A 14,099-nucleotide genomic window follows, 5' to 3' on the forward strand; every position below is an offset into this window, starting at 1 on the left:
CACGGATTAAGAAAAGACAATTGCTCAATATTTCAATGATTACCTGCTGTATACAACCAAAACTAAGACTTGGTTGTAGTCTTCAGTTTTCAAGACTAATGGCTCAATTTTAGAAGTAATTTGGCATTCAATCCTCATTAATTTCTAATCATGTCTGCCAGCTTGTCACAAAGTATGAGGGGGTTCATGTAGTTTACGCTGCTAGGATTGGCTGAATAATTTGGCTATATTCTGACCAGAAGTAGCATCAGTACTACAGGTTTCTTGAAAACTAGTTCTTTAAATTTACAGTACTGAATAACATGTGGAAACTATCTTATCACTTTTGTATCTAAGTGTATTGCTCATCTTATTCACATTGGAAACACTTGTTTGCATTTTTTTGTTAGGTATTTTAGGCTGCTTCTGATTTGTTTTGTTTCCTGCAGTCAGGAGCATATCACAAATTGATAAAATATTTTAACTGCGTTTGAAGTGCCTAAATTTAGACAGATGAGATCTTCCTTGGGAGGCTTTGAAAAGTAGCTACCTCTCACCTCACTGAGAGCACTTTCATTAGGTAAGTTAAATGTAGATACTGAAGGATAGATAGATATTAACAGAGGGATTGTTGTTAGAGTATTGATGCTTCTCTCTTCTTGCCTACACTCAGCTCTTTTCCTGGAGGCCTGGGCGAGCTTGTAGAGTTTGCATGCTGCTTTCACTCATGGTGGTAATTCTTCCCACCTTGCACTGAGAACAAAGCCTAAGTACTTTTTCATCATTCTTTTGAATACAGAAAAATTAATATCTTCTCACAAAATAAAATAGGTGAGCAGTGAGCTTTATTGCAGCACAGGAAGGAGTGAGGTCTGTACTCAAACCATGAGGTGCTCAGGGAAGAGCATGTCTGTGAGGACGACGTGACTTAGGAATGACTCCAGAGCACACTGCTCATACCTGCCTTTCTCCGAATGTAGAGCCGAGGGCTAGATATTCTGGGCAAATGCTAAGCTTATATGGCATAAGCTTATATGAAGCTGTAATATTGACCACTGAAGATCCTTAGAAATCTCATGATGACTGTTTTTAGTATCACTAAAAATATAGGTATTTGTCCCACTCTTCAGGCTAATGCTTCCCTCAGGTTTGCTGGTATCATTCCTTGATTTGTACCCTAAATTGGATGCAGTGTAGCAAAGTGCTTTTATACAGCAAATATTATTTCATTCTTTGTGATTGTTTTGTATCAAAGATGCTATTTATGGTACTATAGTTTAATCAATTTAAAAGCAGAAGGATTAGCATTTGATTCATTACAGAGTTTGGGTATGTGAATAGAAGTTTATAAACTTGACAGTATTTCTTAAGTACCCGTGTTTCTTTAGTTGTGGGTGTGGATTTAGTCTCCTAATTATAGTACTCTTCTAGGAGGGGCACATGAAGTGAATCACTGTTCTAGGGCTTTATGTTTTTTTGTCCCACTGTCTAAGGAGGAGTGAAATTCCTCTGTATACTTTTGTATTCTGTATATTGCATGAGGTCACTGTACTGAAATTCTTGCTGTGGAAGTGATTTATACCATTTGGTGACTGCTTTGATATTGCTAATTTGATAGGTGACAACAACGCATTCTCTAAACTGACATTACAGCTTTGAATGCTGATATGTTAAATCATTTTCTAGTCTGAAGATGGTGTTTAAAATAAAATGGTCTGCTGACCATTTTTGATGAGTGAACCTTGTAGGAAAAAGTAAAATGCGTATCATCGATGAAGTAAAGACTACCTATACTTGCACAAGGGATTTTTAAAAAATAATGATAATTTTAAACAAAAAATCCCAAAGTATACTTACAAATTGCTTAGTCTTCATCATTCTATTCAGTCTTGTTTTTTCACTTTTGTTCTCTTCTTTCTTGGTAGGATTCTTAATCCTATGTAATGAGCAGTTTTGAAAAAAATGCTCCCCTCTTGATTGGTTTTATTGGGGGAGGAAAAAAAGAATAAAAGGCAGGCAAACCTCCATGCTGCGTCTACTGAAATATATAATCTCTGAGCTTCACAGTTATGAGAATACAAATGGAGCAAAACCAGCTTGAAATTTCTCAGATTTTCTTCCTGTCCGATAGTTGACTTAAAAAAATATCTTGAGTCTATTTGGAGAAAATAGTAGTAAGTAAAGAAAATGGAAAGAAAAGTGAAAGACAGTTACAGTATAAGTTTTGGGGTTTTTGTATGGTGGCAATACAGCAGGTAAGCATTACATGTTAGTTTTTGGTTTTCTTCTAAAAAAGATTGTAATTCATTGACCCATGAGTTGCTATTAAAACACACAGATATACTTTTTTTCCCACCCATGTCTGGTTTGTGTCTAAGCACACCCATGAAGTACATGTCAATCAACAGATTTGTCCGTGCTATTACATTTGTTAAATATGAAATTATTTTATTTTTTAAAGAATACATTTTGCAGCTGGTGTTATCAATGCTATTATGTTCATGTACCAGCCTTAGTTTAAATATCTCTGTGATCTTAATTATACAGGTTTCTGTAATGCCTTCATGATGCCATTTCGAACATGGAGTTGTTGTAGCCCAGATACATTGGAATTATTTTCTAATAACTCCTGACTTCTAATAAAGGGATAGAGATCAAAACAACTTTATGTTAATGTATAAATCTGTTATGCACCCAGATCTTAAATACTATATTATATACTATACTACAGAGAAGCTGTGGATGGCCCCTCTCTGGAAGTGTTCAAGGCCAGGTTGGACGGGGCTTTGAGCAACCTGATCTAGTGGAAGGTGTCCCTGCCCATGGCAGGGGAGTTGGAACTAGATGATCTTTAAGGCCCCTTCCAACCCAAATTGTTATGATTCTTCCAATACAAAGATTAGGAGGTATCAGAAAAGGTTGCTGGTCCGCAGTTTCAGAATCGAACAGCAGGAAGTGTGACTTCCCGTGTTTTGTGGGTAACTGGTGAAACTCCCTGTGTTAGGATGTTCTGGATGTTCAAAGGGCCAGATAATGACAGGACAAATGCCATGAAGAAAAAGGGATCTGGAACTAAAAAATGCAGAGATCTCACTGCTGACTTGGCCACAAATGCTATGAAGCTGCACAGACATTTACTAGTGTTGTTGTGGCTTGCTTGGTTCATAAATTCCTCCTTTCACATCTCTCTTGCTCGCTGCGGGATGCAAGGCTAAATATATCTCTTTGGATTGATGTGGTACAGCCACTTTTTTTTTTGTTCTGGGATTTCAGTTAGGGTTTCGGTTTGTGGCTTTGGTGTTCTGGGAAGACTTTTTTTAAGATTGTAAAACTTCATTTTTCGTTAACTAGTTATCTCACAACAACTCTTTTTAAAGTCATAATTCAAGCCTTTAAGTTAGGTGAACTAAATAGCGTCCTTTAAAATTTCAGATTTAGAGATCTGGGGATGTTTCTTATTCAACTTGAAAAATGTTGAGGAATGATTAAATGGTAAAACTATGCAAAATCATAGCTTGGAATGGGTATCTCTAGCTTATAGCAAAGAATCCTAAGCAGTGAAAACTACACAGTTTTCTTAAGCAAAAACTGCTTTTTGAAAAAAGATTTTGCATGCTTACATTTTTCCAGTGATCCTTTGGTTTGTTTTGGTGGAGGAACTAAAGAAATGGCTTGTTTAAAAACTCACAGTGTAAAATTTCTTACTGTTGAGTAGTAGTGATGATCCCAATGCCAGGAGAAAGAATGAACGCTTGCAAGAAGTCCAGCCTAGAAATGAGGCAAGAAGAGAAACGTGAAAAGCCATCTAAGAGTAAATAAATTCTAGGTCATGGAGGAGCCATCCTGGAATGGCAGAGATGGCAGCTTAAGACTTTTTGCAGTTTACCTGTAATATTTCTAAACAGCTCTCAGTTCTGTGCAATTCTGGTTTGGCCCTAAAAATAAGCACAGGTCGTGGATTTGTGAACAGATTAAGTTAATACTATCTTCTTTTCATGTCTTTGAATAGCGATTAAGGTTTTAAAGTTAAGCATACGGAATTTAGGAATTACTGGAATGAATTTGCTTTTAGCTGAGACAGATGTATAAGTGCGCTAGGGTGTAGTCATTAATCATGTCATCTCATATTGTTTCTAAACCAAGATAGCATCTTAGTTTAGCATGCGGAAAGTAGTGAGCTGCTCTGTATATCTCTTCCTTTTCTTCATTTAATGTGGGAGTTTAAGCCTGCATTAGTGCTTACCATGTGAAGCCAGCACAGTTGCAGAATATTTGGTTCTTTCTGTTCTTTTGATGCTGGTCATTCCCCCTTGTCACACAACAGTTGGCTGTTCCTCCAGGGCTGGGCTCTCTGGGTGGTGTTGTGATGCTCTATCATAAGGTGGAAAACTGGGACAAAGAGACCTGCCTGAGGCAATGGGTGGGTTTGTGGCACCATCATGAGGTAACCTGAATATTTCCTAAATCTTGTAAAGTTGTCCCTGTATTTTTTTTTTGTTTTGTTTTCACACTGTCTTTTCAAAAGGATTTCATATCACTTAATAATCTCTTACTGACTAATACCCATGTCTTCAAGTTATCACGTGGCTCATAGGAAGCTGCTGCTGTTTGGGTTGTATCACACTCCAGATTTTGGTGGATTGCATATTTATATTTTAGTTTGGGTCTGAGTCAAACAATTCCTGATTAAATCTATTAATAAACTCATGAATGCAGGTAAAAACGTTTGCTGTTTTCTCCCAGAATGTTCAGACTGGAATGACAATGGCTTTCTGCTTCCCTGGAAAGTGTATCCACCAGACTGGCTTTTAGACATGTTCCTCTTTTTGCTGAGGTCCTTTTCTCAAAACATTCAAGGTTCCTGACTAAAATTTGAATGAGCTTAATTGCCATATGATTTTTTTTTTTAAGTGGTAACTATTTAAAGAATTCAAATTAAGATAGAAGCTGGTCATTCTTGTTTATTTTAAAAAAATCTTCTAAGAGGTATAAAATTCTAGCCATACAAATTCTGCTAATCAGTTATGCTGCTTTTACTTTCCAGAACAAGCAGCGATTCCTGCTTTGGTCTGCTGGTGTTTTGAGGTACTTTGTAATCTTAGTTTTGTTGGGGGTGGGTGTCTTTCTATTTTATCTACTTTTTATACATTTTAACAGGTGCATGCAGTACTTGTTCAGGATAGAAAGTAGTGCAGAATGAAAAGAAGTAAGGGTGAGGCTTTTATTTGAAATAAAAAAAACAGCTGAGGAGGAAGTTCACTGCTGAAAGGGTTATTGTAATCAAGTTTATCATGGGAGCTTGCTGTTGTGTAACAGAAACTCTAGCTTGTCCATACCTGTCTTTAAGCATTACTTAATGAAGAAAGAAAACAAACGTACCAAAATATTTATGAAATTCAATAAAATTTGTTCCCAAACTCTTGCATTTCAATACGTTATGACAGTTCAGTTCCTTATTGGATTACTGTCTCCATTTGTAGAAAGATGAAATTTTTTAGAAAAGTGATATTTGTCAGAGTTAGCTTGTGAGCATGAACAGGCTAACACTCAAGCACATGTCTCTCTTGGTTTAATAATATTGAAACTCATTTATTCAAAAACCACTTTAGCCAGGAATCATATAATGAAAAAGATGTCTTCCTCTGAAAGTAGCCTGTTAAAAGGTCTGCCATGCACCCAACAAAAATTTTTTTTAAACAATTTTTTTATTTTCCTAATAAAGGAGTACTGGATGTACATCTGTACTGGATGTTCATTTCGCTTTTTCTCTTGTGTGTGGGTTGCTGGCTCATCCACATGTCATCTTGAATTCTTCAGTAAAAACTGCCTGTGTCAGTGTAATGTAGTCTAGTATCCTAGCACACCTAGATTTTTTGTCTCAAAAATGCACAAACATTGTTTATTGAGTCATCTTCTAAAATTAATTTCTTGTTCTATACAGAGATCCTTCTCACTTCCTCTGCAACAATAATCAGGAGTAATTTGGGATTTTAAGATATAGTAGATGTTTCAGCTGAAACAGTTATCAAAAGAGGGAGCAAGAGAGAGGCTGCCAGTGTGATTTCTATGATTTTGAAATGGTATCTTGAATTTTTTTTCTTTTTTCCTCTGCCCATTTGTTGCCGGGCAGGTAACTTTGGACAACCTGTTTGCCTGTTTTCAAGGTGGACAAATTGATTTAATTTTCCTGTCTTAACCTTTCAGTTATCCTTTCTGCTCGATGTCAGGCTTGTAAAGCAGCAACTTTAATCGTGGGCTTGGTCTCTATGTCTTTTCTGGTGAAAGAAGTCTCACAAACTGTATTTCTTAGCAGTTATCTAAATGGAGTTGTAGCAGTTTCACCCATCTTTGTTCTTCTTGTCATTTGCTTCCCTTTTAATAATTCCAGGCACACCCTCTCACTGTTACATCAGCATCTGTATGTGATTCATGGATGTCAGGGTTTGAAGAAATTTATCCATTCATTTAGTCCACATAAAAGTGTCTGCACCAAGTCAGACTCGAGGCTCATTATATCTGGTCTGGTCTTCTGTTTCTGATTGTGACCTAGGAAAGGATGTAGGAGCAGGATGCAGCGGTACTCCCCAGTGTACTTTAACATTTGCCAGCAATTCACAAGTCTGGGACATTTCTATACAGCACTGATAAGAGTGCTTACAATGTCATAGAATCATAGAATGGTTTGGGTTGGAAGGGGCTTTTAAAGATTCCCTTTAAACGTTGCATGTCTTTTCTGTATACCCTTATGCTCTGACAAAGAAGGTGTTAATGAAGAGACTACACAGAATCTAACTGTGCAACAAAGTTGACTACATTAGTTTTTTTCCAGATAGGTTAGATGGCAAAAACGTTTCAATGAGTGTTGCTTATTTTTTAAAGTTTGTATTCATAATAATATGCAGTGTTAAAGTGCATTTAATTTGTGTGGGATGGCTGTTGCATTAGTTTGCTGCTGTTCCAGGTGGGATGGTAATGGTCCCTGAGAGGTAGATGGAGGTTAGACAAGGGGGAAAAAATGTTATTTAAAACACACACATCAGCAAGATTCATTGGTGTTTCTGTGGGAGAATTGGTAGTTCTGTGAGGGTACACAAAAAACACACACAAGAAAATCATTAGTAATCTAGGAGCTTAGGCTAGCTGACCACATTAAGGATCCAGTACGTAACAATTGGTTCACAAGGTCATTTCACTAAGTTTTAAATACTAATTTGGGTGTAAATTTCACAGCTGATACAGTTATTGTCTTTACTGCCAATTCTTTTATGTAACCTGCATACACTGTGGCTGGCATCATCCCTCATCAGGCTTATGCTGCAGATGACCAGATATACCTGAACAGTTGAGCAGCAGAAGCAAAATAAGGTGAATCAGGCTCCATAGAGCACTTGACTGCTGTGCCCGTTGTTGGTGCCTAATTTTACATCACATACATTTAAACCTAGCTTGGGTTCCTGCAAATGTGTTTCAATGCAGGCTGCATTCATAGATGTTTACACACATGAGGGCATCCATTTGATTTATTATTTTTAGAATAAATATATTTTGTTTTATGGATATGCCTTGCTTTATGCAAGGATTGAACCAAAATTCTGGATTGTGTTGCAAAAACCCCTTCTTCAACTCTGCTAACCTGATGTTCTCCAAACCTTCAAGTTAAATTGCTTGCTTAGTTCATTTCCTGAGGAGTTTGGTACACTCTTTTTCAAACTTGGTCTAGGCTGAATTTGTCACCTTAAAAATGATGAAGGTTTTTAGATAATTGCAAGCGTATCCAAACTCTGTAAGTCAAAGATTCCCAGAGACCTAAAAAAGCCGATAATGAAAAAATGAAGTCAGACCTTATTAGATTCCAGTATTAAATGGTCATTAAAAGAATCCCTGGGTAAAGATGGCTGCTGCTGAACTTGAGCAGCACAGGTGAAGGTAGAGCCTTAGAGAACGTGCAGCCATGGGAAGAAAGGGTCCCTGGGATGGAAATTCACAGGTAGAAGGATGACAAGGAAGGGAACTGTTCTGCAAAAAAAATACTGAACAGGAGAGGAGGATGGAGGTGGAAAAATATAAAAGGGAGAATTTAAAACTACTCTATAAATAATTATTTTCAGAAAGGATAGAACATTATCATAATAAAATAAACTGAACTGTGAATATATAAGTAATGTCTGCTGGGATATTGTCCTGCTACAGGAGAAGGAAATGGCCTATACAGTCATCTAAGAAGAGAGTCAGTCAGACCACATTTAAAGCAAGAAGCTAGGAGCCTGCAAATTAATCTAGAAAGCCAGCCAGTGCATACTGTTTTGTGCTTGTTGATCAGCAACATTCTGATACTGTCCAAACAAGTAGGAGAGGCTGCAATCTTGGCTTACCCAAAACAATTACCTGTTACTGTGATCTGATTATCATGCTAATAGTTTGGCTCACTGCTTCTGAAAACCAGCTTGTTCTTTTCTAATACAGGTGAAAAATTCTATGTACCTTTGAAAGATAAAGGCAACCTATTTAAATAGTCTAATGAATATTTATCATCATGGAAATCTTGTTCTAGACACTTCTTCACCAACTCAACAGTGTGTATTTTGTTCTTCTATGCTCAGCTGAAGTCGGGGGGTGGGGGTGAGAAAAGAAAAAAGTATCCTCAAGTAGTACTCATCTTCTGTACTGTTTTCTGGAGAAGACCTGAAGCTAACTTATTTGTCACATGTGGGCATAAGATACAAAGATTTTAAAGACAAAGCTGTTAAGAAAAGTTCTCAGTAACCTCTGTACCCAATTTAGACAAGTTATAGACCCTGTCAGTGTTGTTGATCAGTCTTGAAAAAATCCCAGCTTGCGAAACACCTGAAAAGGCTAGCAGGTGGCATAACTTTAAAAGGATTTTCTGTCAGTCTTCCTGAAATTAAGTGCCCTGAAGGGTTTGTAAGTGAATTTTATATGTAAAGTATTTCCCAGGTTCTCGAAACAAGGTGAGAGCTCAGTAACTTCATGTGCTGATGGACAGGGGAGTTGTCCTAATATTTAACACAGAAATACATCTGGAAAATATGTAACGCCAAATTTTTTAATTTATGATTGGATAAGTGAAAGTTATACTTGGAGAGCATGTGAAGTATGATCTAACACTGTCCTCTCTTGTCCAAGTACTCCTCCCTTGGGGTTTAATCATGGGGTGCTGGAGGCAGAGTTTTTTCACCCGAAGGAGGGAGGCTCCAGCTCTGGATCTTGCTGTCCTAGTGGATTTGCTGGTTGACTTTCAGTGCAACTTGTTTTATCAGGTTCTTTTCTTCTGGCAGAGATACATAGCTAGGTAGAAGGTGATAACTTTTATTAATTTTGATGCTGCTTGTTTGCTGTATCTTGCTTTTTCTTAATATTGTCCTAACGTTTGCTACGTTGGTGGTGTGGAATTTGGTTGTTCTTTCTCTTTTAACCCTCCCAGTATGTATGGAGCTCCACAGAATAAGAGACTTACTGTATGAACTCACAGCTCCTTCAGAATTAGACAAGAGTATGAACAGGGTATGTAGTGACCGGTGAAAATTATCTGTGCTTGATTACTGAAGTAAGTCTGCAGTCTCTTCAGTCCTCAATCTTTCAGCCTTCAGCCCTTTGCCATGATGTGTCCTACTGAGACATGATCTTGTGTTGGATCCAGTTTATGCTTGCAGTTTACAGTTGAAGAAATTACTGCGTACTCCTGGAGGCATGGTGTTCAGTTCAACTTGCTTTGTCATGACTCAGCGCTGTGTTGTAGAAACATGAATACTACAGTGAATGTTTTTGAGTTTAGGGGGTTAAGCCCTGGAAAGTAGCAATTGATTTGGTTGATCTTTATGGTGGATTAGTATGCCCTTCCTAGATCTGCACGTCCCAGTTGTGTTTATATCTCTTTATGAACACACATCAACTAAGAACACTTTTTGTCTGTTAACACTCTTTTTAAAATAAGCCAAGTGATAGCTTTTGGTATTAATTTCTACTTGTAGTTTTTACACCACTTGTGTTTGCTCTTCAAAAAAAAAAAAAAAAGACAGCATCAGTTGTCATTGTAAAGCAGTGTTTTCTATCCATTTTGAAAAAGAACCGAATCCCCTTCTCTAAATTGCAAACAAAAGCTCTGAAACAAGTCAGTGTTGGACATGAGAAGGAAGGGATGATTCACTAGTACCTAGGATAGGAAAACTGCTTATCCTGATACAGTGAGAGAAGCTCAGGTATGAAGTGATAGAGGTGTCTACCTCCAGTCCTCCAATTAAGAGCTATATTTCATAAACTACCTTTGTGTTAAATTAGACTGTTCAGATAACTTCACTGGTGATAGTTTAATGTTTGAGAATGGGAATGCTTCAAATGACTGAATTCCCAGTGTCTTAATTTATTTTCATCTGTGATAGATTAATAAGCAGCTACTAATTCCACTGCATTCCATTAAATGGAAAAACGTGTTTCCTTTATGTCTAATAAGAAATAGTATGCGTTTATTTGAATTATCTGGGACTTTAATTTTTCTCCAGATATGCTCAAGAGAAGTTACATGAGATTCAGGTTTTGTTCCAAGATTGTTTTGGTATTCAATTTAGCACTGCTTTTTAAGAGGAATGGAAAGTATTGTGAGCCTGGTCTTCTGTAGAAGTCTGGTAATGCGTGTTTTTCTTGTTTCTCAAGATAGATCCCTAGCAGTCTAAGCCAATTTTTAACACTGTTTAGAAAATATAATTAATATGATACAACTTCCTAACTGTTAGAAAAAGTTGCATGTGTAATAGTAAATGACAGCAGAATTGCTCATTTGTTTAAGCATGTGTTCACGCAGTTACGCAAGTCTGAACTTCAGTCTGAGGGGAGATCATTTAAAAAAAGAAAAGAAATGTTGGCAATCATTCAAAACAATAAAATTTGAGCATTGGGTATATAGCTTACATTAAAATAGATGAAGCCAAGTGATTGAATAAACCCACATTTTTTCAGTCTTGTTGTAAACATGATTGCTCTGGTTTTAATCTGGTCTGTAAAAAAAAACAGAAGCCTGAATTCACTCTTGTTCAGGAAAGTTTTGAACCTGTGCACAAAGTGTAAACCCCTGCTAAATTCCTAATAAAGTTACCTTATGCACAAATTGACTTGGTAAAATATGAGTACATAATAAAGTGCTCTGCTGAATTAGAACCACGAACTAAGTAGAAAAAGCATTGCTTTTTATACATTTAAAGTGGTAAAGTAGCCTGAACAGCTGAAAGTTATTGCTTTAAAAGGTAAATTCAAGTAATAATTTCAAATATAGAAAGTTAAGAATGTTTAATGAAACAGTTCGGGTATTAAGAAATGAGGGTCAAATCTTACAGTCTATACTTACACAAACTTCAGGTCCCGCTGAGTTCATTATGAATAAGCATGTCAAAATCTGTCTGTAAGTTATATTCATCTAGCAGGAAACCATCAGTAGAAATTGGGAGAACTTTCTTCATGCAGTCAATAGTTTTGAAAAGAGAATTGCAGATTTATTTTAATGAATAAATGTGCAAATATGGAATTAATTTTTTCAAAAAAATGAAATTATAGTAAAGACTCTGTGCAAAGGTTCTAGAGAATGTGGGCCTGCTGCTGAATGGGAATGAGGACATGATCACAAGGACTAAGGAGAAGGCTAGTGTGATGAATGCCTTTTTTGCCTCACTCTTTGCTGATAAAAGTGGCCTTTAGCAATCCCAGGTCCTTGAAACCAGTGGGAAAGTCTAGGCGAAGGCAGACTTACCCCTGATGGAGAAGGAGCAGGTTAGGGAATACATAAACAAACTGGATGTAAGGAGGTTCACAGTCCATGATGGAATACTGCCACAAGTGCTGAGGGAGCTGGCTGGTGTCATCGCAGGGTCGCTGTCAATAACTTCTGAAAAGTCATGGTGACTGGGGAAGTTTCTTGAGGACTGAAAGGAAGCAAACATCACCCTTGTCTTCAAGAAGGGCAGGAAGGAGGATCTGGGGAGCTAAAGGCCTGTCAGCCTCATATTGATCACATTCTTGTTGATAAATAAGATAAATAAATACATAAATATGCATTGCAAAATAACGATAGACATCAGCACATGCTGGAGGCTGACTGGCTGGAAAGCAGCTTTTCAGAGAAGGCCCTGGGAGTTCTGGTGGAGAAGATGCTGTGAAGGTGAATGTGAACCAGCAACGTGCACTTGGGGCAAAGACCACCAACATCATCCTGGGCTGCATTAGGCAGAGCTTGCCAGCAGATGAAGGGAGGTGATCCTTCCTCTCAGCACTGGCAAGACAGACCTGGAGTGCTGGGCCCAGTTCTGGGCTCCCCAGTATAAAGGAGATATGGATGTAGTGGAGTGAGTCCAGTAAAAGGCCATGAAGATCATGAAGGGAGTGGAGCATCTGACAAACAAGGGGAGGCTGAGAGAGCTGGACTGTTCAACCTGGCGATGGAGAAGAGCAGACTCAGGGCGGGTGTGATGTGATACCTGCAAGAAGGGTGCGAAGGAGGAAAACCGGATCCTTTTTAGTGGTATCCAGTGACGGGATGAGGGGAAATGGCACAAACTGAAATACAAGAAATTCCATTTAAGCATAAGGAAAAACTTGTACAGTAAGAATGGTGAAACACTGGAACAGATTTCCCACAGACCTTGTGGAGCTGCCATCTGTGGATTCAAAATCCCAACTGGACGTGGTCCTGGGCAGCCTGCTCTAGCTGATCCAAGCAGGGGCTTGGACCCAGTGTTCTTGAGTAGTTCCTGTCAACTTCCACCCTTCTGTGTTCTGTGATCTCTTTGCTCTGTAGAGAGTTGACCCTCAGTTGAACCTGTTTTTTTTTTTCCAGTGCTCTTTCAATTTTGCAGCATCTGGAGACATACTGATCACTTCACCAAAAAGGTAGTGGGGTGGTTGCAGGTCTGAAGCAACTTTCTATTTGTTCCTTACATATGTCACAGGCTTTACAACCGGCACATGTTTCTCTTTGAAATACTACAGTCTGGCTCCATCCTTGCATATGTGTTTAGTCATAGAGAGTGCTAAAAGAGTCTGTAAATAATTTTGTATTAAATAATACAGGATTTAACATCGATAACTAATTTAAAATCATTAACAAATATGGTAGTAGAGCAAATATGTAACACCCTCTAACCCTGTGTTTCAGTCGTGGCCTTCATATGAAGAAGTGTTCAACAAAATGCATGAGCTTGCAGCGTTTTTAGACCTGCCTCGTTTTCCAGATATAACAGACAGCTGCTTTCTTCATCCAGACATGCTGTGCATGAAGTACTTGATGGAAGCAAATTTACCTGGTAAATATTTTCCCAAACCCAAACTGATAAAATTTTTCTTTGGTTTATTAAACTCTAGCAAAAAGGCTTGAATTACTACTTTAAAAGTTCCTCCTCTTTTCCTTCTAATTTATACCCATTTAAGCTTGAACCGAAAGATAATTTCCATAGAAAGCAACTTCATTAAACATTTAGAGTATGTATTATAGGCCCAGATATGCAGGAGCACTCTGGTGTTGGCTCTCTAAGGCTGTGGAGTGGATACTTCAAGTCTTTCAGTATCCATGTGAACTAAGAGGCACTAGTTGAATTCATGTGATGTATTAACTTTAGCTAAATGATTCATGAAGTTGGGACCTGATGACTTAGCACTGGAATTGTCTCATATAATATTGAGGGTATATTCTATAATACTGCATATTAGCATTAATTTTAATATTAACAGGTGATGCTGTGTGACAAATCAGCTGCTGTCATTTCCAGTTTAGTTTTGAAATCGTATATTGCATAAATATTAAATATTTTTGTTTATCTTAAAATTAAGTCTTGAATATTGAATTGCCAAAGAAGGACGAATAAGTCCTGGTATGTCAACTGTCTGTTGGGCTACCATACTTTCTATCAACTACCACTGTTACTGAAGATGAGTTATGCAGATAAATAGCCTGTACATTAATATTATTTTTTTTCCTCAAAGCATTGCAACAGTTAATAGTTTGGGGGGGTTTATTGTCTTATTTTGCAACTAGTGACATTGAATACAGCTACTTGGCTTTTCTGTTTACTCACAGTTGAATGAGGAGAAGATAACCAACAGATTTAGGGCTAAAATTTCAG

General features: G+C 37.6%; 1 protein-coding gene across 7 annotated transcripts in view; it reads left to right on the forward strand.

The window, feature by feature from the left end:
* Positions 1-14,099, forward strand: part of TAF1B (TATA-box binding protein associated factor, RNA polymerase I subunit B) — a 49,552-nt gene that overhangs the window by 23,040 nt on the left and 12,413 nt on the right. For all 7 annotated transcript variants that reach the window (XM_074820042.1, XM_074820044.1, XM_074820043.1 and 4 more), the window contains one exon: positions 13,136-13,283. In XM_074820042.1, coding sequence (XP_074676143.1) covers positions 13,136-13,283 — 148 coding nt within the window. The remainder of the gene's footprint in view (positions 1-13,135; positions 13,284-14,099) is intronic.

The sequence above is a fragment of the Strix aluco genome, chromosome 3 (assembly GCF_031877795.1).
Source record: "Strix aluco isolate bStrAlu1 chromosome 3, bStrAlu1.hap1, whole genome shotgun sequence".
Lineage (NCBI taxonomy): Eukaryota > Metazoa > Chordata > Aves > Strigiformes > Strigidae > Strix > Strix aluco.